The sequence below is a fragment of the Oryzias latipes genome, chromosome 4 (genome assembly GCF_053564925.1).
Source record: "Oryzias latipes strain Hd-rR chromosome 4, Olatipes_Hd-rR_3.1".
Lineage (NCBI taxonomy): Eukaryota > Metazoa > Chordata > Actinopteri > Beloniformes > Adrianichthyidae > Oryzias > Oryzias latipes.
This window is the reverse complement of record NC_136240.1, coordinates 32,950,758-32,977,500: the sequence shown is the minus strand read 5'-3', so window position 1 is coordinate 32,977,500 and position 26,743 is coordinate 32,950,758. Positions and strand designations below refer to the sequence as shown.

General features: G+C 43.9%; 1 protein-coding gene and 1 long non-coding RNA gene across 2 annotated transcripts in view; both read right to left on the bottom strand.

Annotated features, from left to right (window-relative positions):
* Positions 1 to 5,164, bottom strand: part of LOC144991950 (uncharacterized) — a 30,231-nt gene extending 25,067 nt beyond the window's left edge. Inside the window, exon 1 of the long non-coding RNA XR_013655636.1 lies at positions 5,069 to 5,164. This is a non-coding gene — a long non-coding RNA (uncharacterized LOC144991950). The remainder of the gene's footprint in view (positions 1 to 5,068) is intronic.
* Positions 5,165 to 25,705: 20,541 nt separating this feature from the next.
* Positions 25,706 to 26,672, bottom strand: LOC144992057 (transmembrane protein 275-like). The gene is made up of 2 exons (XM_078946683.1): positions 26,544 to 26,672; positions 25,706 to 26,399 (listed from the first exon to the last, which is right to left on the bottom strand). The coding sequence occupies exon 2, from the start codon at positions 26,297 to 26,299 to the stop codon at positions 25,742 to 25,744; it is 558 nt and encodes a 185-aa protein (XP_078802809.1). The 5' UTR covers positions 26,300 to 26,399; positions 26,544 to 26,672; the 3' UTR covers positions 25,706 to 25,741.
* Positions 26,673 to 26,743: the final 71 nt, after the last annotated feature.

The window sequence follows — 26,743 nt, the reverse complement described above, 5'->3', positions numbered from 1 at the left end:
TCATCCATCCACCCATCCATCCATCCACTCATCCATCCACCCATCCATCCGTCCATCCATCCATCCATCCATCCACTCATCCATCCACCCATCCATCCATCCTTTATTCCATCCATCCACTCATCCATCCATCCCTTTATTCATCCATCCATCTATGCATCCATCCAACCATCTGTACATCCATCCACCCATCCATCAGTCCATCTTCATAACCCACTAAATCCCCTTTTGGGTCACGAGGTTGCTGGAGTCTATCCATCCTTTTATTCATCCATCCATCTATGCATCCATCCATTTATGCATTCATCCATCCATCCACTCATCCATCCATCCATCCATCCATCCATCCATCTATGCATCCATCCAACCATCTGTACATCATCCATCCATCAATCAGTCCATCTTCATAACCCACTAAATCCCCTTTTGGGTCACGAGGTTGCTGGAGCCTATCCCAACTTCTATTGTCTTAAGGCAGGGTTTCACTCTGGACAGGTGTCAGTCTGTTGCAGGGTCCCACACTCACACATTTACACCATCTGCACGCTCAGGGACATTTTACAGATACCAGCTAATATATGTTTGGACTGTGGGAGAAAACCCACACACGCCCGGGGAGAACATGCAAACTCCACACAGAAAGGGACCCAGCTGGGATTCAAACTAGGGCCTTTTCGTTGTGAGATAAGGGCTGACCACTACACCATTGTGCAGCTCAATACCCCTCAAACATTCCCTCAGATGACAAGCAGGACCAATCCAGTGAGGGCCTGAAAAAAAAATCAAAGGTCTTTTGGGTTTTTGCTGTTAGAAGGCAAAAGCCTTTTCTGCTCTGCTCAGCAGTCGCCTCTGCAGCCGGGCTGGCGGTGCAGTGGGACTGTCAAGTCCTGCCAATAGCTGTAATGGGCCTTAATTCCGCATTAATGAAGTCCAAATGAAGTGTCACAGGAAGATTGATCTGCTGAGGGCGCCGCCTTGATGGAGGCTGCAGCAGTGAGGAGGACACCTGGTCTGCGGCCCCCTGAGGGCAGACTTTCAACCGGCAGACCAGCACCAAGGCCTGCACGTGTTTGTACCAACACTCAGGAAGTCTTGAACACACGCAGAACCGAGTCAGGAGTGGGAACCGCTCTTGATATCCTGACTAAACGTTTGCAGTGATGGATGGAGGAGCCTCTAATGTTTAGGTGATCGTCTTAAAGCCGCCGGCTGCTTTTCATGAAGGTTGGTTTTTGCTCGTCTGACAGGTGCATGTGCCGGATATTGCTGCTGGTGGCAGACTTTGCAGGCAGCTTAAACACAACCAGTCCTCCTACTGTACATCGCTAAACCCCCAGTTTACTCTTTTCCATTGAGAATTCTTGTCCATAGAAATGGATTTTTACTCACTGTCAAGTTTGGATTTTACTCTTCTAGTACGTTGAAAAAGAGGTTAATCACGCAGTAATTCCTTTTTCTCTGTGCTTGTCAAATGTAGGCAGCTGCTTTTTACTCGTTTACTGCTTTTAGCGGAATATTTAGCATTTAAAATTAGACATGCACATGGTTCATAGTTTTTACAAGAATTAAAATAAAGGAAAGGCATTTCTTTAATTTTTGTTGCACTGATAGGGGATACTTTCAGCTTTTACTATCCATGGTACGGATTTATTGTAAAGCTTTTGTCAAACTAAAATGTTCCGGTTCTGAGTCAACGCCAACTGCTACACGCATGTAGTTCTCAGCAGTTAGCACCGTCTTGAAACTCAATTTATCACAAAATTATTTTTCAAAAAGCGAGCCGACCATGACCCCCAAAATAGCTCAGTGACCAATGAAATCAAAGACCTCAAGAAGTACTCGAAGACTTCGCTGAGAGTGAGAACTGTCAAGATTGAGCGGAAGCCGCTTCAGAACTAACTGAAGAAAATAGGAGACCTCAACCCCAGAAAGAACAACAACACAACAACAATATTCCAAGAGAAGGAAATTGATCCTTTCTGACTGTCAGATCAAACTCTGGTCAAAGACTGATGCAGCTAACAATGCAAGAACATAAGCCTAAGAGGGGAGGGGTCACATAAGTTGGCTTTGTTCCACTCCTTTTCATCAATCAGTCAAACCTTTTTTGGGTCAAATTTCACGTTTAATGGATTCAGTGAGTCATGTATAGGTGCAATAATTGTCCATGTAAAGGGCGTGTCACACAGCCACTCATTTATTTTGTGCATTTTCCACGTAAGACATGTCAGTCTTTCATGATACGTGTGTGATTTACGTCATTCATAAGGGTTTCCTGCGTTCGTCGATGTGCACAGATGTCCGTCGAGGGTTTCGGCCGACGGGTCTTTATGTGAATTTGGCTTTGAGTTGTTCAAAGTTTTTGGTCGGTTGAGAATTACGTAGTTTATAAGCAATTATTACATAAATCTTACACAATTGTGTGTAACTTTGCAAGATGCATAAATTTGTAGCTTTCCACGACCGTTCCACGAAATTCTAACGGACCTATCACGCATGTGCCACAGATAGATAACTTTTATATCTCGCACACGGATACACAAATCCCATTTAAATTACGTAATTGACGCACAAATCACTTTTTTTTTAATATATACACGTCCTCCATCACGTGAAAAACGCCACAAGAACATGTTAAAGACACCCAAAACAGGATTTTCATCAGCGTGGGTCTTTCAGTTGCTGTTTGCATTTGTGAGTTTTGGATTTTCGTGTTTAATTTTATTGATCTGCAATTAGTTTATTTATTTTTTTAGATTCCAGATTGAAAGACTTTATTGTAATTGGAGGGGGAATTAAATGGCGGGTTGTTGTCGGGCAGTATTTTTTGAATTTTGTGAATAATTTTTAGAATATTTTTAAATACATTTTTAAATAAAGTCTTGAAGGTTTTTGCAGAAAAAAAAATGGACCAAACAAGCTCATGTTTAAAAATTCTTTGATAAAAAGTTTTTCTTTTAAATCTGTTCTCCACGTGTGACAGATGAATTTTTAACTTGACTCTAATGACTTGAAATGTGTCTCCAAATGAAGCGTACAGACCCTTCGAGGTCCCATTTGATGTTTAAATCCTATTCTTGCGCGGGTCATATTTAGTCACACTTCGTCCCAAACTTCTTCACAGTTAATTGGAACTTAATAAATGACATTTCATGAAGTCATGGTTGCAGAAGCCCATTGCAGCAAACATGTGACCTTCTGCGTGCGTGTGTGTGTGTGTGTGTGTGTGTGTGTGTCACAGCGCGTTAGCACATGCATGCATACTTTACGTGCATTCCCAAAGTTTGGAGCAGCGGGGGCCTGGATGAGCTTCGCGGCTGACCCAGAAGACTGCAGCGAGTGTGTCTGTGTCAGTTTGATTAACTCTAACACCGCCGCTTTGACACATGCGGTCAGGTTAATGAAACGCAGTGAGAAGGCACTTTTCCAGCTTCCCTCCCTGCCAGGAAGCTGTGGGTGACGGGATGAGGTTCAGTGGCTCGGCCCCTTTCTCCCTCTGCGGCCCCCCGCTCCGAGGTCTCAAACCCTGAGCTGTTGAGATGTTTTGGCCCCTTCACATTCTGCCGATTGTCACCCATTCAGTTTGTAATGGGATCATCTGTGTGGTCTTGTTTGTGGAGACCACAAAGTTTCAGCAAAGCAGACTTGAAATTATTTTAATTTGTCTTCCTGTTATGGAAAGATAAAGTTTTTATAATCCGGATGAACCGAAAAAAGGAGTCAAATCCTGGACACCTCCAGCCCCAATAAAAGGCTTTCATTGAACAGTCCTAATTCAGTTAAGGTTTTCCGAGGATTGCCGAGGTTTGACGTGGAACCTCCCTTTCCAAACCCTCGCCGCCTTCCTCTTTGCACCCTCATTCTTCCCCGACAGAGAAGTAGGCCACGGCAGAGAAAGAGCGCCACAGTCGGGAGGCGTCCTGCCGCTCTGAGAGGCCGACCCGTCTAATCTCTGCACATCCACTCAGGCCCGGGATTTATACCTTTCTTGCAATCTTGATACTCTGAGCGGTCTTGATTTTCCCCGAGCATGTGTGCTTGTGCAGTGTGGCGCTGGCAAGAGGTGCTGCTGGGGGGTGGGGGGGTTGTTTGTGCTGTCCTTTAGAAAAAGAGCTTACGGGTTCAGCAGAAGAAACGCGGGGAGCTAATGTGAAGATTTAGGACTTTCTCCGAGGCTTGGCCTCATCTAAGCTGTGTTTGCTTGAGCCGTTTGTGGGGTCCTGCTCACACTAAACCCAGATTAATATTCCCCCCATATCCAGCCATTCCAGACACTGGCTCCCAGCCTCGCTGTCCCCTATCAACCCCCCCGTCCTCTCTATTTTCTCTGCCTCCACTGGCTGTGATCGTCTCCTTTCCCTAATCCAAGTCTGCTGCCTCTCATCTTGCTCTTTATCGGGTCTAAGTAAGCACCTTTCTCATGGCTTCCGTCCAATAGGGGTGCGAGCAGCAGGAGCGGCGTAAATATGTTTTGCAGCGCCGCTCCTTATTGCTCGCTGACCTCTCGGAGGTGTTACTATCAGACCGACTGCTAAGCCCTGAGATTGCTTTTAACCAGGTTCACCGAGGGGAGAGTAAGCTTGCTTTAACTGCCCCCGCGTTGGTTTAGAGGCCCCCTCCCCTCAACACCAGAAAAAAATGTACAGTTAGTGTTAAACATTTTAACAACAAACTAATAAAACCTACAACAGTTATGGAACATTTGCAGGAGCTGCAGGGGTGTGAAATTTAATCCAACCAGCATCAGTGTCCAGAGTGTTCTGGTTGTTTGGTTTTTAAGTTGAAAACATGTTTTTAATATGTAAAACAGCTGATGCCCCAAGTGCAAATCACATCAACAGATCACAAAAGCACACTAAAGATCACAACGACAGAGAGAAAAGCGAAACAAATAGTAAAAATAGCAACGGAAATAGAAAATTAAAAAAAATCAAAACAAAATTCCAGAAACCAAAACGAAGGAAAAGCAAACAAAAAAGAAACTTTTCGGAAAACAAAAGTAGGAAATTAAATGTTAAAAAATTAAACAAAGAACCTTACAGCCCCCCCACTACCCCTTTTTACCCACCCTCTCTGGTGAAGGGTCTGCTGCTTTGGGCCCCTCACTCTTCGTCTCTGCCTCGGCCAGCCTGGTCAAACTCATGAAAAAGAACCTTTTTTCAAAATGGCAGCTTTCCTGTTTTTCTATTTCCATAGCAACCACTTAATTATTAGGTTCCCTGGGTGTGACGAACGGGTCTAGGTCATTTTTAGAAAATTCAACAAAAGCAAATGTTTGGATTTCCTTGGCAACAGATGGTTTTTGTTAACCACGCCCACATTCCTAAAATGTTCATATCGTATGTTGTATCGTTTAGTTCAGCTTCAGCCAGGGATTTGTTTTTTACATTTCTACAATATTCTGGTATAAACGCCACATTTATGCTGTTCAAAATCGATATACTTTACAACCAACATTTCTTTCCCAGGCGGCGTCCTGATGATGCTCGAGGAGTAGGGAGATGATAGATCAAAATCCTTAGGAGGACTTTAAATTAATGGTACTAATTTTATTTTTTATTAAACATGGTGAGGTCAAAGGTCAATGAAAGTTCAACTGTGGCTGCTGACCTAACCCGACAGTGTGTGCAGGAAATTCTGTGAAGACCGCTCCAACAAAGGTTTTCTTGTGAGAAAATGTGAAAATCGCCAAATTACACACTTTGCCACAAAACGGCCAAACTGTAGGTCCTGTGGCCATCCCATAATTTCAAAACTTTCTTTGAATATCCTCGACTCATGCGTTTTGATTTCGTTAGTGGATTTTAGTAGTTGTTTTTCCCTTTGTAATGTCATCATTTTTGGGGGGGGTTTCACTCTGAGTGAAATTCATTTTCAACTTGTACTGCAGGACTTCATGACCAGAAAAGGTAAGCATTATGGGATATCTCCGATTGGTGATGACGTTTATTTAAACTTTTCAAACGGAAGTTGTTCTGCATGACGATATCTTCCAACAGAAAACATTTCTTCAAACCTCTGGCCACGCCCACTGCAAACGTTTGGTACAGAGCAGGGGGGTATTCCAGGAAGCATGTTTAAACTACCCTGACTTTAAGCCTGAACTCTGGCTGAAATCCGGCTGAACTTGCTTACTCTGGGTATGTCGGTTCCAAAAGACCCGATATGAGTTGGAGTAATTACGCTCGACATGGTTACCCTGGGTTAATGCACGTGCACGGCAATTACATAAAGACATTCTCAATAGATCGCCCATTTCCAGAGTCACCATGGAAACGCGCGGAGAACAAAAGAGAGCGCCATACTTTAGTGAGACGGAGCCGGAGATTTTAATGATGGCATATGAAGATTATAAGACCATCAAAAAAGTAACACAGCTGCATCATCAGCAAAAGAAAGAGTTTCTGCTTGGAGAAAAATAAAGTAAAACGCACAAGTTTCCATTTTAATTGTGATGCATATATAACTTATCCAACTTAAATGATTTACTTCAAGTGGTAACAAGCAATTGAGTTATATTTATTTAACCTAATTTCTTATGTCTATCCAACTCAATAAATGTTTGTAAAACTCAAATTTACATATTTATCTAAGTAGACGTCATATCACCCCAATTCAGATTCATGTGTCTAAGTTTGAGCCCACAGATATTCTCATTTTTATAACATTAAAATGAATGATATAGTGAGGATTTGCAATATAAACCTTAATGATACAGTGTGGATTTACATTATATGTAACATGTGTTGTCATCATGACTCTCACTTTGACTTCAGTTCATGTAATATGACTTAGCACTAGTGGTGCTAAATAAACTCATCATCCTCTTCCTCCCTCTCACTCACGGTGCAGAAAGAATCAAACAAGGTAAAATAACTAGACAAAACAAAGTAAAACAGCTAAACAATTAAACACATTTGGTCAAAAAGCCACACTTAAACCCAAATCCGTCCAGACAGGCAAAGGGAATGGTATCCCACAATCCCTTGTGCAGCAGCGCCAAAGTTACACCTACTTAATTGAATTAATTTGAATGAAAGTAAAATAAATGTCTGATAACTATGTGTTATTTTTAAGATGACTGAACTAATCTTAACTGTAGTAAATAATTAAGTTAGATCAATGGAAAAAAGTTTATCTTTCCAACATCCATATGTGGTCTTATCACCATCTCACGGTGGAAAAAGTATTATCTGAGCTTCTTCATCCACTAAATCATCTTCAAATGGACACGCCATGCTGCTTCACCTCTCTGTAAACAAACTAACCTTCAACATAACCTGCTCCAGATCAGGTTATGTTCAGAGTACCAGTTGCCATGGCAACTTGACAAACCCGGAAACATACTTCCATTTTTGGAAGCGTAAGCTGAGGTTATCCGCTTCCTTAGCCTCAAACTTACCTTGGTCACTTGCATAGCCTGCTTCCTGGAATACCCCCCAGGTAAAACATCCTTCTGCTTTCTTCAAAGTTCAAACATCCACTAAGCTATGTCCCATAATATCTGCCATTTCCTGTTTTTTCAGTTACATTTCATTTTGATATCTGGAAATAAATTAAAAAAAACATTGTTTTTAAATAATTTTGGTAATTGGAATTTTTCTTTGTTTTTTATAATGTAGTGTTGTTTTTAGTTTGTCTGCCTTTTGTTGTTGTTGTGATCTTCCAAATATTTTTACATTAAGTGCTTTGTCAATAAAGTTGGATTTCATTGATTTTGTCATGTTATTTTCCAGTAAAAAATCCCTTCAAAGACTTGTTTGCTTGTAAAAGTTAGGTTATATTTTGAAACTCCATGTGCATGTTGAAGCACCAGGCACCGTTTTTTATAGGAAATCACTTCAGGAAGAGGATTCCTGAGGCCGAGCAGCAGAGCAGCGAGGCTGGAGATCTTCCTGCTGCATTTCTCTGCTGCTGGATTCCCACTTTCCGGTTGGATTGTGACTAAAAGGACCCCCCCCCCCCCCTCCCCCTTCTACTCCTCCTTCCGTTTTCTTTTCTTCTCTGGATCAAGATGGAGGAAAGAATAACGAGTGCTTTTTTGAGCCCAGAGAAAACGGGATGAATCTGGCGTGCTAAACAGCCGGGCTAAACCCATTACCTAAGTGTTCTTTATCTTCCCCTATGCTTTTGTTGTTTAATCAGCTTTGTATCTCTCCAAATCCTGGATCCAGATAACAAACAAATGGATGAGCTCAACATGCAGAAGAAAGCCTTTTTGCTGGCACCTCCAGAGCTAGAGACAATCCCAGAGCTGCACAGCGGTCAGGGGAGGAAACTTAACCAAGTTCAATTTTTCTAAATGTTGGAGAGATCCAGCCTCCTCGTCTCGGCAGAATTCCTCCCCACTGTTTTAGAGGGAACGGACCCAGAAAGCAGGAGGGAGTGGGGGTAAATCCTGGGCTCGCAGATTAGCAATCTTCAGCCACAACTTCTGTCTGTGTCTTCTACATAAGAAAAGGAGGATTCCAGATTATCTCTGACATTCAGAGACAGCTGATTCCCGGTGAATGCAGAAGAACTTTTATGTAATGATGTTCTTGTTCCAAGTTATTTTTGCAAATGTGGCGAAGGGGCATGTTTCTATCTGCCGCCTGTCTGTCTGTCTGTCCACGGGGACCTGAAGGTGACAGAAAACTCTGAACACAAAAAATTTGTTTCTTTTTTTTTTTTTTCATCTTACATGCAAAGCACGTCCCTGCAAAAGGCTGGATGGATTATGACAAAAATGTCCCCTCCTGATGCGAAAAACGATTATAAATGTGGTTAAACGGGGCTTCTGGAAGAAAGGGGAGTTAGTGAGTTAGCGCTCTACGCCCGTCTGTTAAAAGCAGAGAGTTCACAGGCCGAGGAGTCATCGTCACTCTTCATCATTCGTGTTTCTGGGTTTTTTTTTTTAACGATGCAAACTCACAGCATCTGTTTGGTTGTAATGAAGATGGATGTTCTGCAGAACAAAAAACAGAATCCATACATCTTCAGCTCCTTACATTTTTTCTTTATTTGAAACATTCATAAGTCCTTTTTAGATGCAACGAAGATTTAAAAATGTTCGGGGAAAATCTGAAAACCCTGTTTCTTGTAAACAAAATCCAGTTTAAAGAATAAAGTTTTTTAACTTACCAAGGAAAAAAAAGTCTATTCTGCTTAAAACTAAATCTTATGTGATGTATTATGCAGGCTTCACGTCTACAAATAAACACACAAAACATGAGATTTTATCACTTCTGTCTCGGGGTTTTTGGTCCGTACTTTTTACACACAGCAAATGTGTCCAGTGTCTTCATCAAAATGTGGAAATGTCAGAAGTTGGGGCTTTAAAATAACCAAAATAAAATGTAAAATATAGGAGATTTATAGCAGAAGAACAAAACAATTGAATGTCTCGACTTCCAGCCGTTTTGGCAAAAAAGACCTGAAGCAACAAATAAACAGAATTCAGAACAATTAATATGTTTAGAAATAACAATCATTACAATTCTTATTAAAATTGGATTTTATGAAGTTAAAAAAACACAAACGCTTGGATTTTTTAACAATAAACACATACGCTAATTAAGGAGAAGATATTTGAAGAGTCGCTTTTAAAATGGCCTCGACTGATTTCTTATGTTTTGTTGACCATGTTTATCAGCTGCCTGTATTTGAAAAAAATAATAGTTTGTAATAATAGTTTGTGGAAAAAGTGTGAGATAACTATTTTAAACTCACTAAACTGCAGTGTTTCTGTCTTTTTTTGATGTGACATCACAAGTTATTCAACTCTGTGAAGACAGATCTGATCTCAGACCCCCCCCACACAGCTTAAAAAGCTTCATCTGATGTTACATTGTCAACACAATATCATGTGACATTTACAACATAAACCTGTTTTTAAGGGATTCATAAAAAGAAATGGATATTAGCAAACCAAAACAAGTGTGACAAAACTAAATCCAAGATGGACTGACACTTGAATCACATCAAGTCTCTCAAATGGAAAACTCCAAGCTCAACTTTTGGAACATTTAGGACTCAACTCTTTTATTTATCTTGGTGGCATCTGTTATGCCCCCTCGTCGCCCCTAGACACACAAGGGGGCGTAACATAATTGCTTTAGGGGGGCAAAACAGCAAATAATCAAACTCTATCGAACCTCCTCTTTGGTCTTCCTCGTCTGGTATCTCCAACCTCAGCCTCCTTTTCCCAACACCATCCCTGCTCCTCCCCTCAAACCGTCTCCATCTGCTTCCCTGCATTGATCTCCAGAACATCCACCATGATCTGTTCCTCTGATGGATTCATTCCTGATCCATCCTGGTTCAAAGAGAACCTCAGCTTCTTCACCTCTGCCTCCTGTCTCTGAACCAACAACATGGCTGCTCTCACCACAGTCTTCCACACTTTTCCTTTCATTCCTACTTTACATGTCAACCATGTTTATTAGTTTATTTGTGTTATTTACCTCAAATGCATAATTTTCAGATGTAAATACGTAATTTTTTAGCTGTTGTTTCATTGTTGGGGATGCAGAAACGCAATCAGACAGCTCTACAGTGTTGAATTTTAAAGTGACATAATGACATTTGTGAGAACAAAACAGGAATTTAAATGTAATTTGAAGAACTGGAGTCTTTAACTTGTAGTTAAAGGTTTTGGACTTGACCTGGACTTGTGAAATTTGACTTGGACTTGCAAAGACAACACCTGTGAGCATCTCTGAACTAGACCTGAGAAGATTTCGACAGAACTTTCACAAAAAGAAATGCAATAAAACATATTTTCAAGTGTTTAAGTGATGTCTGCTGAGCCCATGACCTGACATGGGTAAAAAAAAATGAAAGGTTCCCAAAAAAGAGCCTAACAATAACAATCTAGTTATTAACTAAATTATTAGGATTATTACTTAAAAATCCTAACTAAATTGTTCCCATGGCCTTATATCATTCAAATACAAAACTGTGGGCAGGAGATCTTATCAAACAATATAGGTGTGTTCCTGTACGTACAAGGTAGGCTTTAATGAGTCCTTTTATAATGGAAACGCTCAAATACTGGACCACTCAGTGGAAATGAGACAATTGTGACCTTTCACACACCCAGTATTTTCAACCGGAAATAAACTAAAATGCTTCCTGTTATGTAAATAAGATGACTGGTTTAAAGCAATAATATTAATAAAATCTATTTCTCCACTGCATCTATGGAAAACAGTTGTCTGCAGATTTTGAGAAGTGAAACTTGACAAATCTAACAAGGTAGAAGAGAATATGTGCTTCAGTTTCCACAAAATTGGGGCTAACCAGAAACTACTTGCGAAAAAAAAGTTCACTTTTAGGATTTTCTGCATTTTAAATACTTCTTTGTTTAACCCTTGTGCTATCCTATGACCCCCCCCCCCTTTCTTTGACGTGTTCTTCTCTACCATGACAAAGGTGGATAAAGGTGGAAAGATTTCATGTAATCCATGGACACCAGTGAAGATCACAAATCATTGAAGAAAAAAGGTTCAGAGCACTGTCTAGTGCAGACGTGGGCACTGAGGGCCGCATTCCTGCATGTTTTCCAGCATACCCTGCTCTGGCATGTTCTAATTGGCTGGACACACCTGAAGCAGGTAATCAGCCATGAGTAGGGCAAGACTATCTGGAAATCATGCAGACACACCGGCCCTCGAGGCCTGGAATTGCCCACCCCTGGTCTAGTGGGTCTAAATGACCCAACTCCCAATGTTAAAGTGCCTAGGATAGCACAAGGGTTACACGAAAAAATATTTTGAGGTAACGATTTAATTCTTCCTTGAAATCAAATGACTATTTCTTGGGATTGTATTACTTTTCTGTGTACTTTTCGAAATCCTAATTTGTGGGAACTGTTTTGTTTCATTTTCTTTACCCGTGTCAGGCTCCATAGACGTCTGCTTTTATTTTGAAGGTTCTCCGCGAGATCTGCTCAGCAGGTGTCAAGAGTCAACTTTGCAGCATCGCAGCTTTTGTCATTTTTTGAGTTTAGAAGTTTCAGAGTCACGTCGAAACTCCTCTTGGAAGGGAAAAGGAGCATCTCCGGTGAAAGTGATGTGGGTGTAGACCTCTGTGTGCATCTCACACTTGAATTCCCCCAGGGCAGAGGGGCTCATCACCCTCTGTTTTCCCCCCCATCAGCTACCTACACACACTCCTGCAATAACACACTGACGCGGAGACTCTGGGAATGCTGAGGAAAATAGCCCTCATTTATTATTGCCACACTCCCTCGACTCGTCCTCTCGGTTCAGCGAGCTCGCCGTCAAAGCACGTCTTCCACCAACAATGTCACACAATTACCTCTTAACTGCTCAAACAAATAGAGCGACCCAAAGAGTGACATCAAATCAAAACTGTCACAGGTGATTGAGTCTAGTCATCACGGCAACCCGCCTGCTACCTGTCAGGAGAGTGAGGGACTGAAGGGAAGAGCGAGGGAAGAGGAAGAATGTGATAGCTGCCTTATAATAGACCCCTAATAATGTATAAACACCCCCTCTCTCTTTTGCTCGACTCATATTAAAGTTGGGCAAAGAGTGCGCGATGCCCTCCTTTTCCGTCGCTCCGCTTCCTCTCGGGACTCAGGATGGAGAGAAATGGCTGCGGATGGAGTAATGATAGGGAAAATGATAGAGGGAAGATTGAAATTTCCATCCTCTCTGAACCATGCCGGCTCTGCTCCCGGAAAGACATTGGGTGCTAATGGGGTTAGATCACACGCATGAGAGTTTGTGGGCTGAGTGATGCTGACACTCCAGACAGATTCAAAAAACAAAAAACAACAACAACAAAAATAACAAAAACCCTGAAGTATGAAAAAGCTTTTACCTTTTGGTGAAATGGCTTCATTGTTGATTAGAGGTGTAACGATCAATCGACAACCAGATTAATCTGTTGTTAATTGGATAAATCAGTTATATCGATCTCGGAAAATACTATTTTGGTTTGAGACATGGTAGGTTTATTTACTATAAGGAAAAAACAACCAATCACAGTGGACGACACACATGTGACGCAGCAAAAATGGATTAAGTCCATCATTCCAGTCCAACGTGTGGAAAAACTTTGAATTTAGCAAAGTCATGCGACCATTTAGTGTCTAGAATGTTCAAAGAAGGTTTTCTTTGGATTCTTTGGTGGAAAAACAACAGTGGTGAACTTTAGGAAACTAACATGTGAATGGATTTGACATTCATTCTAGTTTACTTGTTTGTTTGGACACAGATTTCATTTCCACTTGATGATCTGGAAGAAATCCAAGAATCTGGAAAACTTCACTGTTTAATAGCAGGTATTTATCTCTGAGTCTCACTGGTTGAAGTTTGGTCTAAAGATCTCCTGGATCCATTTTACTGATTGAATCGGATCATCACCACAAATTATGATAGGAATCAAATTGTTCAAACCAATTGATACCCCCCTATTGCTGATTATTCATTTTCCTTCTACAGGAGAATCAAAGAAGCAGCAGCGTCTGACTGTTGTTGCCTGACAGCGATGCTGAGGATGCCGGTGTTCTAACAATAAGTCCGTCTTCCTACCCACAGCACAAAATGATAGATATAGCTATCGAACCTTATCAGATAATCCTACCTACTGTATATGAACGAATGAGCAGTTTACAGTGTTAGCTCGTAAACACAGCAGGGTAGGAAACATTCAGCAGGGCAGTAGGACACATTCCAGGGAGGCAGCGCAGCCTCTCTGGGGTAGGACAGCCTCAGATTGAAGAGGGGTATCTGAAGAGATGACTGAAGGGGTGGCGCTGACCACAAGATCACAAGACACAGGGGTCCCACAGGGGTATGGGCGATCCACCAGAACTAAAAAAAATTACACAATTTTGCTCTGCGCATGAGCAGTAAGGGTGGGTAGGAAAAAAAACCACGGGTAGGACAGGTCGTTGGAACACCGGCAGGTACTACCGAGCGGAGACACCGTGAATCTGAGCGCAGCGTTGAGCATGAGAGAGCCACAGGGACATTAGGGACGTGATGATGTTGGCAGCGTCTGATGTAAATTGGAGAATGACACAATCAACAGACACGGCTGGCTACCCGCCGCAAGAACAAGGGCGGGGGGGTGACACTGACAGATGGAATATTTCAGGGGACTTAATCAGAGGAAATGGGGTTTGGTCTGCCGGTGACACAAACCCCGCTTCAGCGCTCACAAAAAGAAAACTGATTGCCTGTCCTGAAGCCGCCGCCATCTCCCTGTTTCTGTGTGTCTGCCAATGTAACTCCAAAAAGGTTTGCCATAAGCATTCAATACGAGTCAATCCCAGTCGGGAAGCACGCCGGAAGAGGAAACGCCCAAGATGAAGTTGTTTGCAATGGTGACTCACATCCTGAAAGGTGACCGTCGCTTTTCATTGGTCACGTTTTCATTGGTTTACGGCAGGTATGGTGAGTTCCTCAGAACCTGAGGACAACCGCTAGCTATTTGATGATTGAAACAAATCTGAATAGTTTCTGAAATCAACAACAAACCCGCTGGGACTCATCAGCTAATCTCAAAGGTTTTTCTGACGTCCGTAAAATGAAGTTTGTTCAACCAATAACAAGAACAACCCCAAAAGTCAAGGCTCCACAGCATGGAGTCACTGCTTCATGGATCATGGAGGATCTGCATCACTGCCAACCTGTTTGGCTGTTTAACCCTTTAACACCGTAGCCGTCGCCGGTGACTCCTAAATATTACACGCGCTTTGACGCATTGTTGCTCTTTGACCATTTATGCAATCATGTTAACCGTCTGTCTCTGAGAAAGAATCAGCTGATTTATTTCACTATAGTAAAGTCTTCCTTTATTATAGTGCCTGCAGGCTCTTTTCATAAAATCAAGCCCTTTCTTAAAACTGTGTGCAGGATTTCTAACAGGGAATGAACGGTGCAGAAAATTAACAAATTGGTAGTGATTTTCATAAAAGCATATGAAGATGAATTGCAATAAAATGTTAATTATTAAGTTATTTAGTTCAGGCCAATTGGTTGGCCCTCACACATTTTCCACCTCACCAAATTTGGCCCTTTTTGCAAAAAGTTTGGACACCCCTGGCGTAAACAGCAGACGAGTTAGGGAAGTCAAAAGAATGTAAATGAAGGGTTAGAAAAGCAACGTCTGCTGACAAAAAGACATTCAGTGTCGGACTTTGTCTGAAAAAGCTTCAGTTTGTCATAAAAAAGAAGAAACAGGCTCATTCCATCCATCTATCTTCGGGATCCCTTATAGAGTCAGTGAGTTGCTGGAGCCTATCCCAGCTACCTTTGGGCAAAGGGGAGGAGGGGGGCACACCCTGAACAGGTCTTCAGTCCGTTTTCAGGGTCGCACACACCTTAGAGACAATTTAAAGGCATCAATTGACCCAAGAGGAAACCGGAGAAAACCCACACATGTACATGGAGAACATCCAAATCTACACAGAAATGACCGCGCAGGGATTTGAACCACCCGCCTATAACTGTGAGGCTAACCACCGGGCAGCCCCAGACTGATCATTTTCCTATTAAAACGTTGAATCTCCCGCTTCACCTCTTCAGCCCTTTTACACTGGAGCTTTAGTGCCAGCGTTGACCTTCCTATGACCTTCTGTTACTCTTTAACTGTTTACGTAAGCAATATGCAGCCATTCAAGTTAGTGATGTGTCGCTTATCGGAGCAAAGCCGATGTGAAAATCCACTTTCTCCACGTCAGAATAAATGGACTCATATTGATGGCACAACAGGTGAAGAGCCACAGAAGGTCAAAGAGCGTCTTTAGTTATGTGACGGCGGTGAGAGCGTAGACAGACAAATCTCAGAGGTTAATTTCTACAGAACTCCTGCGGCTCTGCAGAAACTACGTCCTAAAAAACGGCACAGATTTGGGGATTTTGGCTAAAAACTGCCTAATCCTAATTTTTTTTCTAAAACACCGGGAACGCTTTGAAATAGATCAGGAGGTGTTAAAAACGGGACTTTAACGAACAAAAATTCAGATTCAGAGGACGTGGACGGAACACAAACTTTAATTTCGGACAAAGAAGTCGACGCCTGGACTCCTGTTGGTCATTCAGGAGGGAAAAAAAAATCAAAGTTTGCGTGACGCACCACGGCGTCGCCGCAGACCAACAGATTGGCTTTTTGGGTGCCTGCAGTCCTGCAGCCCCACACTAGGCATGAATCATGGCAAGGGGCCGCTGCCCTGTCACAGCGGCTACAGATCAATGATAATTACCACCTTGACACGAGTACGCTTATTACTGAACAGGATCAGAGACAGGGGCCCGAGCTCCGGTGGCCGTAGGGGCCGATCGATAGCCCAGGAATAATGGCTCTCTGGGGCCCTAGATTGGACTTTGCCACTAAACAACCCATTACAGCAGCACGCATGACAGCTTAGGTCTAGATATGCGTCCTAACTCTCCTTCTCCTGAAGGCTTCCCTCTCGGAGCCCGCCTCACTATGGCTCCCACATGCCCCGGCACTCAATCTTGGCCTGGACTGATATGGGCAGGCGCGACACATGCCTCTGGCTTTGAGACGCGTTAACCAGAAGTGAGTGATTAGGGGAAGCATGCTGCTACAGCGCGGTGTGTTCCCGTGCAGCAAACAGCAGAAAGGTCCCGGCAACGTGACCCGATGATTGCCACTGAGCACCGAGATCAAACACGGCGGCGCCCGTGTGTGTACACACAAACAAAACACACACAAAGGCAGGCACATCAACGCGCATTAGGGATGCTGATCCGCCGGTGGCAGCCCTCATCTCCTTTCCTCTTTGATTTCTACCATTTCCCTCCTCCAGATCCCTTGTTTTTTTCATCTCTGCTTTTTTAATCCGGTCATACCTGTAATCGCACTCTGCGACGGGAAAACTTCAGAGAATCAATTAGGCCTCGCCTCATCCGGGAGCCAAGACGATTCCTCTCGACTTGAGCCGCAAACTCCTTCTATCAGGAGTCATTCTGCCTCTCTAAAACCCAGACTTCTCTCTCCTGAGCCCGGATAGGTTTGACTCTAAGCCTCTAAAACGTTGACAACCCAAAGCGCCTTTTTCTCGGCAAGCCCTAACCGCCTGCCTCACCCTGGCCCTTCCAACCGTCACTTCTGCTTCGACATAAAAAATAAAAAAAGGATTTGATTTTGCTGCACCGCAGATCTGTGATAATAGTGCAGCATTACTCTGCTTTATCCCAAATGAAACAAAACGGTCGATTCTGAAAGAGCTGCAGGTAGATAAGAGCAGACCTGAGAGGTGCTGGTGCTTCCAGGCCTCCCTTTGTCTGACAAAAAAAAGTTGAAGAGGCAGCTTTGTGGAGGTTTTAAATGCCGCTGCGCCCCACAAAGGGAGCCGAAAAACCTGGGACTCTTCTGCTGGCTTCAGCAGACCCTTCCGTTCGGGAACAAACAGAACATTGAGGGGTCAGATTTAAAAAGCCGCCCCTGCCTTTTGTATTCAGATTAAAGACTAAGGAGGATTTGCAGGAGCCTGGAGCCTCTTGTTAAAAGACGGTGTTCTCCACTTAACCTGCAATTTACCTGTCAATTACACCTGCGGCACTGATCATACAAACGTCAGGGAGTGAAAGAGGGGCTTCGGTTTTATTTCCCCAAGTCTGGAGAGAAGCTTTGTTTTCATTTGAACTTGAGAAAGAGACTGAATGAATCCCCTGAAAGCTGTTGATTGAAGCAAAGCCACTTTATGCACTTAAGGCCTTAGTCAGATGCATCCACACGGGGGGGGGGGGGGGGTTGACCTGGATGGGTTCCACGGGTTTTCCGGTTGCCCGGGTCTGTGGAGGGTCGTAGAGAGGAGCGGCTGCATCTTAATCATCTTGCAGCTCCCTTGAGGCTGGTGTGGCCACCTCATGAGAGTGGAGCGTACCATGGTCGTGGCTCGTGGGGGTGGGAAGCGTACTGTGAAGTACGCATTTCTAATGCTATTAAACAACAGGCTGTTGTACATCTACGTTTCGGGTTTCCACGTTCCAAAACTTTTATTCGAAGACGAAACCTTTTGGTTTTTGGATAATGCTGCCACACTTTTGGTCGGCTTCACACTTTAATTCGGTTTAAAGACCCACTCCAACGAAAACGGTGTTTTGGGGTTTTTAACATGTTCTCGTAGCATTTTTCCGACGATGGAGGACATAGATGAAAGAATTTCAAATTAAATTTTGTTTTTGAGTATTTCTTCCTTCAAATTGTGATGAGTCAGAGCATAGGAAAAAATGCAGTAGAAATAGCTCTCACTTGTGATTTCCAGTTATTCGCACGGCTTTTGTTTGTCGGGGTAAAAGTTTGGAATGCTCAACAGGAAATTCTGAAAAGTTGTACTAATAAACTATTATTTGAAAAAATATTTGTGAAAATGAAACTTGAGGGATGTATAAAGTGTAGGTAGTGTGTGGTGGCAGGCGGTCAAGGCCATCTAGGAATCTATCTCTTTTTTTAATGTGATTTAGGAGCAGAAATAAAATAAGAATTTGATTCTACTCTTCCTTTCCAGTAACGAAGAGGTGTGAACTTGTGTCGTGTCCTGAATATCTTGGTGGTATTCTTCATAGAAGGAAGAAATAAACAGAAAGAAAGAAACTGAAATGGGCGGGGCCACAGTCTCCCTGCTCTGCTTCATTCTGATGCATCCACTTACAGACAAAAAGATCCCTAAACATCTTTGCTTTATTTTTTTCTTTTCCTTTTTTTTTTTTTTTTTTTGGTAGCTCCAATATTGCTCGCCAGTTTTTTTGCATCGCTAATGTTAAGGTTGGGGGTTGCAAGGGGCTGTAAGCTAGCGGGAGAACGTGTAAACAAAGAGATGATGGTTAACGAGGGCAGGCTCACCGAGAGTTCCCTCTTCCGCTCTTCAGAAACTATGTCCTACAAAATGACACAGGGGCATCATCATAATTTAAAGACGACTGGGAAAGCTTTGAAAACAGATCAAAAAATGATCGAAGGGGGACTTTAAGGAAGAATCGACGCTGGTTCAGGTGCATTCTTTTACACCACAAATGACCCGTTAGCCGATCTGATGGGGTCGAGTTTGGCGTGTCCTCTGCAGACGCCTGCAGGACGTTTAGCCCTCTTGTGCTCTACTGAAAATTCCTGCAAAGCAACCTGAAAGGATTGCCACTCCTACAACCGGGTGATTTATCTCCTCCCCCTCTGCAAACCACGTCAGGGTGAGTGAATGAGAACGGCCGTCATCACCGCGTTCCACTTCATCCATTCCATCCTCTCCTGTGAGCCGTTTGGGCCTCCGTTGGACGGCCATAACCTCACTCTAAATCTTCCCCCTGATCAGAAGGCGGCAGGTTCATGGCAGCAATAAAGCGAGCCATTAGGTTTCCAAAGCACAGGCAGTGGCAGAGATGTGGAGACATTACAGCTCACTCAGTGACTGCCAAAGCGCAGCAAGTCACTCCTGCTCTCTAAGAGAAAAAAAGAGGCATTCGCAGATGCCGACCAAACATCCGCACGGCTCTTGATGGGGCTTTACTCAAGTCTTTGATTCGTCCCTTAATCTTCACTAAACTATCCCACTGGTTTTAACACCCTCATGCATTAGCCTATGTCTTATAACTTAAGAGTTTATCGTTGTGCACTAAATTTAGACGCCCTTGCTTAAGACTCAAGCGGCTTGGACGCCGTATGCATACGGCGGCCGAGCTTCTAAACCTGTCTGAGCATGACAAAAGAATTTTAAAAAAAAATGTTTATTGTTTTAGAAGTTGGTGCTATTGAGCCGTCCCGGATTTAAAGTACAGTGGTTTGGTTTTTGTGGACGTTCAGTTCAAAAGAGAGGAACTCCTTCCAACCCCAAAGCCCTCATCCTCCCGGTGCCATTGTTTCAAACAGCCTCACGCTTTTATTTTGAAGCTCCACCCTTCAAATTGAAACCGGTTTTCTTCAGCTCCTCTGAGGGTTCTGTGTTCTTCTGGAGGACCCCACCTGTCCACCTCCACGTCATCCCCCCCCCCCGTGGGTTTCTCTGTTGAATCCCAAAGTTAAAACCCATTACGGAGCCATCAGCCCACTCGTAATGCTGTCTAACTAGCTCATTTCCCTAAGTGTCAGCGCAGTCAGCCACCGGAGGCCCTGTCAGCACAACCGCCCCTGTCTGAGGGCCCTCACCGCTGCGCCCCCCCCCACCCGCAAAAAAGAGGATAGAACGCTCAATCTCTAAAAATATGTCAAAGCAAAGTGACTGGGGACACGGGGGGTAAGAGACTTTGGAATGAAAGTGCCAGGTATTTCATTTACCATATCCACTCTATTAGTGAGAGCAGCACAGTCAATCAGAGCCCCACTTTTGATTCAATGGGGGGAGGGGGAGTCAGGGGAGAGAACTGGGACAGGGCGAAATGTCTGACGCTCACGGCGTGGCCACCTCGGCTCAGGCGAAAACCGTCAGACGGGCGTGTGTGTCTATATAAAATGGATTATTATCGTACGGATCCAAAATGTCACAGCCTGTCCTTGTGGAGCAGGCGACACTGAGCATGTGCAAACGAGGGGGGGGGGGGGGGGGGTTGCATAGAGGGTCCGTGAGTGTGTTTGTGTGTGCCGTCTGCTCAGTGTCTCCTCTCCAGTGTACCTCCGTGTGAAATGGTTTGGTAAATATGGAAAGGGGCCCCGGGGCCACCCAAGCCCGGCCCTCTCTTTAGGAGTGGATAATTGACTTCCCTTTCCTCCCAGATAATTCATTGCTTGCATATGCCAGCTAATACATCAGCTGAGAACTGCCCCGGCCCTGATATCCCCTGACACCCCCCCCCCCCCCCCCCACCCCTGAACACACACACACACACACACACACACACACGCATACACAACACCACCCAGAGGAATAAGCGACGGTGGAAGGGGCCCACAAAAAAAACGGGAATGACAAATGGGAGCACTTCCAGATCTATGAATGAATTATGTCCACTAAATACCTTGAGCAGAGGCAACTGTCAGCCGCCGTCTATACTAATCGGGGACAAAATATGACCAGCTCTGCATTAAAAAGAATGGAGCGGGGCTGTTGGAGAATGAGGCGAGAAATGAACGAGGCCGTGAAAATGTGCCGTCTGATTCAGCTTTGCTGGACATTTGCACATTTATCATCCCCCCCCCCACCCCCACTCCTCTATTCAAATAGATTAGGATTATTCCAACAGGACAGAGATCTCATTTGTTTTACAAAAGCAAAGTCAGCACTCACAACAGTCATTAGGAATTATATAGAGCGGGCGGCGTTCGAGACCGAAACGCCGCAGCAGAGGCGAGGAGGAAAGACAAATGGCTTCAGATCAGACGCTGCACGCTTGGTGTGGACGGCCCCAAACCTTCCCCCCCTGTGCTAACATCACCTTGTGATGGGGGGGGGTTAAAGACATGGCAACCTTGCTATTGTTCCATCTTCTTGATTGTTTGAGAATGATCTGTATTACCTGTGGGAAATGCACTTTTCTGAGCGGAAAGTGAGATGCCGGGAGGCCCCCTCCATCCCTCTGACAGGCTGCAGGCCCAAGGACGCTCCTCCGCCGCTGGGGTGCGTTCAAGACCCCCGGATACCTGCAAAACATCTAACATCCTGCATGTTTACTAACGTTCCGGTCTTTATTTTATCACTTTTTTGAGACCTTTCACAGATATAAAAAAAATACGGCACCACTATTGAATGAAATCTACAAATTATGTGGATGCCACGAATGAGTCACTGCTTCCATCTGCATTAAAAAAAAATGAAAATAAAACAAATTTTACTCCTATTTCACACAAAATGTATGAATTCAGAGCTGTTAAAGCAAAACACTTTCACACTTCCGTAATCCTGAAGAAATGAAACATCATTTTATACCAAAATGTAAAAAAGCAAACATGCATTCTCATTTTTTCTCCCACGATTCTTTTTAAACTGCACACCTTTGGTTCAGTAAAAAGTTTGAGAAAACATCACTGTTTCTGCTGATTTTTCTTTAAGTATTATATTATTATAAAAAAAATATCATAAATATGTGGGTTTTTTTTTTTAAATCATGCTGCTCTGACTTTGCTTTACTGTCAAGGCATGAAATGCACAAACACTCTATCACCATGAGAGGATTTTCCATCATCATTTGAGTGTTGGAAATGGAAGATTAATTGATAAAGGAGGGTTCAAGCTTTGAAAAAAAAAAAGATTTTTTTACAGATTGTTTAAAACCTGTTGGAGCAAAAAGTCAAAATTTAATCCAAAGAAATTAAATAAATGCTCTCAACTCAAGAACATGAGAAGGAAGACACTGCCGCCTGGGGGCAAAATATAACATTACAGTCTCCGTCTTCACTGTGGGAAATATATGTTGATGGAGCTTTACTCTATAAAGAAAAAAACATGGCCCCTCTCATCCTCCTTGGGTGGTTTGTCCTCTAAGCTCTGGTCCTCTACCAGAGGCCTGGGAGCTTGAGGGTCCTGCAGTTCAGCTGTTCCTGTTCTTTTCTGGATTGAGAGGTCTGAGGTCTTTCCAGGTATCTGTTGTAGCCACTCCTCCAGCTTGGGGGTTACTGCCCCGAGTGCTCCAATTACCACAGGCACCACTGTCACCTTCACTTTCCAGGCTTTCTCCAGTTCTTCTCTGAGTCCCTGGTATTTCTCCAGTTTCTCATGTTCCTTCTTGCTGATGTTCCCATCGCTTGGCACTGCCACATCCACCACAACGGCTTTCCTCTGTTCTTTATCCAGTATACATTTATCAAGAGATAAATCCCACAGTATATTTAATTGAAGTATTCTCATAGTAAACTTATATAGGCTAGGATACTTTTAGCTATAGGTTTGAAATCCATCCATTTTCTTAACCAGTTATATCCCTTTCAGGTTCACGGGGTCGCCGGAGCTTGTCTTGGCGACTGTAGGGTGAAGGCGGGGTACGCCCTGGACAGGTCGCCAGTCTGTCGCAGGGCCACACACACGTGATAGTCACCAATTAACCTATGAAGCATGTTTTTGGACTGTGGGAGGAAGCCGGAGAAAACCCACACATACAGGGGAGAACATGCAAACTTCACATAGAAAGGTTTCAGCTGGGATTTGAACCAGGGCCACAGAGCGCTAACCACTGCACCAGCGTGCAGCCCAGGTTTGACATCATGAAGAAAAAATGTTTTTCCTTCTTTTCCTACATGCTATACAGTAGTAGGTAAGCAATATATTAAAAAAATGCAGTTAAGCTCGTAGAGAAAAAGCAGCCGGACCACAAAAACACTAAAAGTCATTGATCTCAAACTTCAGCAGACTCGTGAGACATTTCCTTTTTGAGTGAATTTTTTTTCTTTAAATCAAATCATAAAACCTTTATATAATTAATAATTACCAAATCTTTTAGACTTCATAATTTACATGTGAACCAGCTCACAATCACAGCATATTAGAATGAAAAAGCGAATGCAGCAGCTTTTTGTGAAGAACCGCTCAGTGACACAATGAGCCTGAGGCCGTTTATGAACAATATCAACATTGTTTGAATCTCAGGTCATTACTGCAATTAGAGTTTAGCAACAGCATAATGGTTCCAGCCATTTGATGCCTTTATCTGTAATAAAGACAATTTTCATAGAGCGGGGAGCGGAGAGTTGTCTGAGAAGATGGATGCCAAATCGCAGATTCAAAGCTGCAAATGGAAAAATGTGGAGAAGGCTTCAGTGAAAGGGTTTGTCCTGTTTTCCGTCGTCTTTCTCCACAAACTCCCACAACCTGCAGCATCATCGTTTGGGCGGGGAGCCGCTGGAGCACAGCTCAGGTCAGCTTGTGTCGTTTTTCTCCTTAGCTTTGTTGATGTCACCTTTCTTTGGCCAACGTTTGATGTGACGTGTAAAAATGTCACTTTAAGAGAAATTGTGCTTGTGGGTTGAAGAAGATTGGTTATTTTCTTCTGTGAGTCTCGATAAGATCAAGCAGAGAGTCAGTTCCACCTTAGAAATTAAGCTGTACAGACAGAGATCTCGAATATTAGAAGTCCATATCGTTAATGATTTAATAATAGTAGTGAAGTAATGTGCAAAAGAAATGGTCTCTCTGCGTTGTACCGTCTCTTTAAAGCAGGGTCTGCAGCCTGATCCGGTTTCTTCTTCTTATTTTCTGAGTCAGGGATTCTTTTAGAAGTTTTTCCTTACGGAGGAGGAGGGTCATTTTATGTTTTTGTACTTAGCTATTTTACCCCTCCGTTCTGACTCTTTTACCACTTTATTGTGGCTATTTTACCAATCCACTGACATTTTGACCCCTCCGTTCTGGTTCTCTTACCCCTCCACTATGGCTCTCTTACCAATGCATTGTACCTCTTTTACCCCTCAACTGTGGCTCTCTGATGAATGATAATGTTTTTAATTTCAAAAAGTAAGTTTAAAGTAAATAGTGAGAAAGGAGTACAGTTTTTTTTTTTAAAAGTACAGTCATTCAAACTTTATTCAACTTGTTCTCAAACGAAGGACAGTACGTATCACCCACGAGGCTGTTGACTACAGTACCCATAATGCCCCAATAATCCATTAAGTGGTTCAGCTTTGTAGTTTACAGTCAAACTAAATCATTTAGACAGATTTCTGAGCTCCATGTTGAAAAATCTACTCCAGGTCAGCGAGCATGACCAGAATTTATACTTAAACACCTTACTTGATTTGATTTTTGCAAAATGTCGTAATATTTTGTACCCGAGTTGAGATTCAAACATTAACATTTGAACTTGCTCGAAAACATAAACTTGCGTCTAACGAGGACCACTTAAATATGTGGTCCTCGTATTTTACAGGAGGGAAAATTCTTAAAGAAATGCGTGGAATGCCATACCTGAAAGATCCTCATTTGTGTTTTGGGGCTCAGCTTCAGACCCCCCCTGCATAACAGCTTCGCGCTCCGTCTTATAGTCTTTCCAGCATCAGGTCGGCGTGAGGCGACTCCATGTTTGTGAGCCGCACCTGTGCAAAGGTGAACAAACAGGACTCTCCCGGCAGGATGCAGCTGACGGGCAGCAGATGTTTGAACTGTAGCTGCTGGTGTCCCTCTGATAACCGGGGAGTCAGCTCCACACCCGGAGCACCGCTCAGCAAAAACTCCCACATGTGGACTCTGCTGTTTCCATGACTTTTGTTTTGTCCTAAATCTCAGAACCAAATCATTCAAACGGTTTCAAACAGAAACGTAAAACATTTGACTTTCATGAACGCTCTGAGACGAGGCAGCTGCAGAACAACAAACATTTATTCAACAAACACCTTATCTTCTCAGGATGGCCGAGCCAGCAGTAAAGGGAGCGGTGACGTCAAGGTGTGACACGGGAACAGCTCTGGCCACTCAGAGACGCTCATCCTCGTCCTTCATCACACCAGTCTGGATGTGTCTCAGCGGTGGGATTTCAGGGGGAAAAAACACTTCACAAAAGGCTGTCGTCTCCTCCTGCTGCTGCTGTTGCTGGTGAGGCTAGGGTTATCCTGGAGGAGATAATCTGACACTAAACTAAATCCTGCAGCACAAAGAACAAACACAAGATGCACAACAAATGTCAGGGTTTGGAGCCAGAGGTGGATGTGAGGGTTTGGAGCCAGAGGTGGATGTCAGAAATGAGCAGACAGGTTTTGGTTTCTGGTTTTCGTCCTTGCGGTTTTCCAGATGTTTCTAAAGCGTCCAGGACTCCACAGATGACCATCTGCTGGTTGATTTTATGATTTTTTTTTTAAAGCAAAGTTCATCTTTTTGAGAAATCATCGAAGAAAACACCTGGAACATCTATGCAGAGGAGGGGTTCTGATCCGGCAGCAGCTTCAGGCTGGGTTTCTCTTCAGCGACACCCCCATCAGAAACTTGCAGCTCACCGGTTCCATCCTGACAGGTGGGAAACCCGGCGGCGTCCACCTGGCTGGGGCTGGACTTGTGGGAGGAGCTGGGGGAGTTTGTGGGGCTGAGCTGGACCGCCGTCGTGTCCTGAAGCGTGTGCTCGCTGGCCTCCATTTCAAAAGCGGTGGCCCCCATCCGCATCAGCCCCCACTTCTCTCCCGCTTTGGCTGTTCTGGCCGCGTGGCCTGAGGGTCTCCTGCTGACCATGCAGCACGCCGTGAAGAAAGCCAGGGCCACCAGCAGAAGAAGAGGCCCGATGATGATGGGGGGGTTCCCGGTGGGGAGGAAGGTACCAAAAGAAAACGCTCCGACCAGGGTGATGTTGATGCCAGCCAGCATTATGCACAAGCCGCAGGCGCAGCACAGGGCCGGGGAGGGCAGGCTCTGGGGCTGCAGGGGTCGTCGCTCGGGAACCTTCTTGGCAGCAGGGGTTTTATCTAGAACCACCATGTTTGATCAAGAATCCAACGATCTACATCAAGAAGCTCCAAAGGTGTTTGGATAAAGAGGCAAATCAGAAATTTTCAAAATCAAAGGACTTCCCAAACCCCTGAGGAAGATCAAACAGACAGGGGAAAGTCACAGAAGGTCTGTCAATCATCTGGGTTTCTATTTAAGCAGATCCACTATTGACTAAACTGTAAAGTTCCTCCAGTCTTTGTCACATTTAAAAGATTCCCCACTGAGAACTTACCTTCATCAGGCTCGGCCCGCCGTGGAGCAGAGAGGCGCGCGAAGCAGACCTGTCCCTCCTGCAGGTGAACGGCAGACTGAGCCGCCGCTGCGCTGCTCCTCACTGACCGCTGGGGTCGCCAGACACCCCCGATTTAAGAAAACGCCCATTAAAAATGGGACCAATGAACGCCTGCGCAGAGATCAGGGGTGTTTTTAACT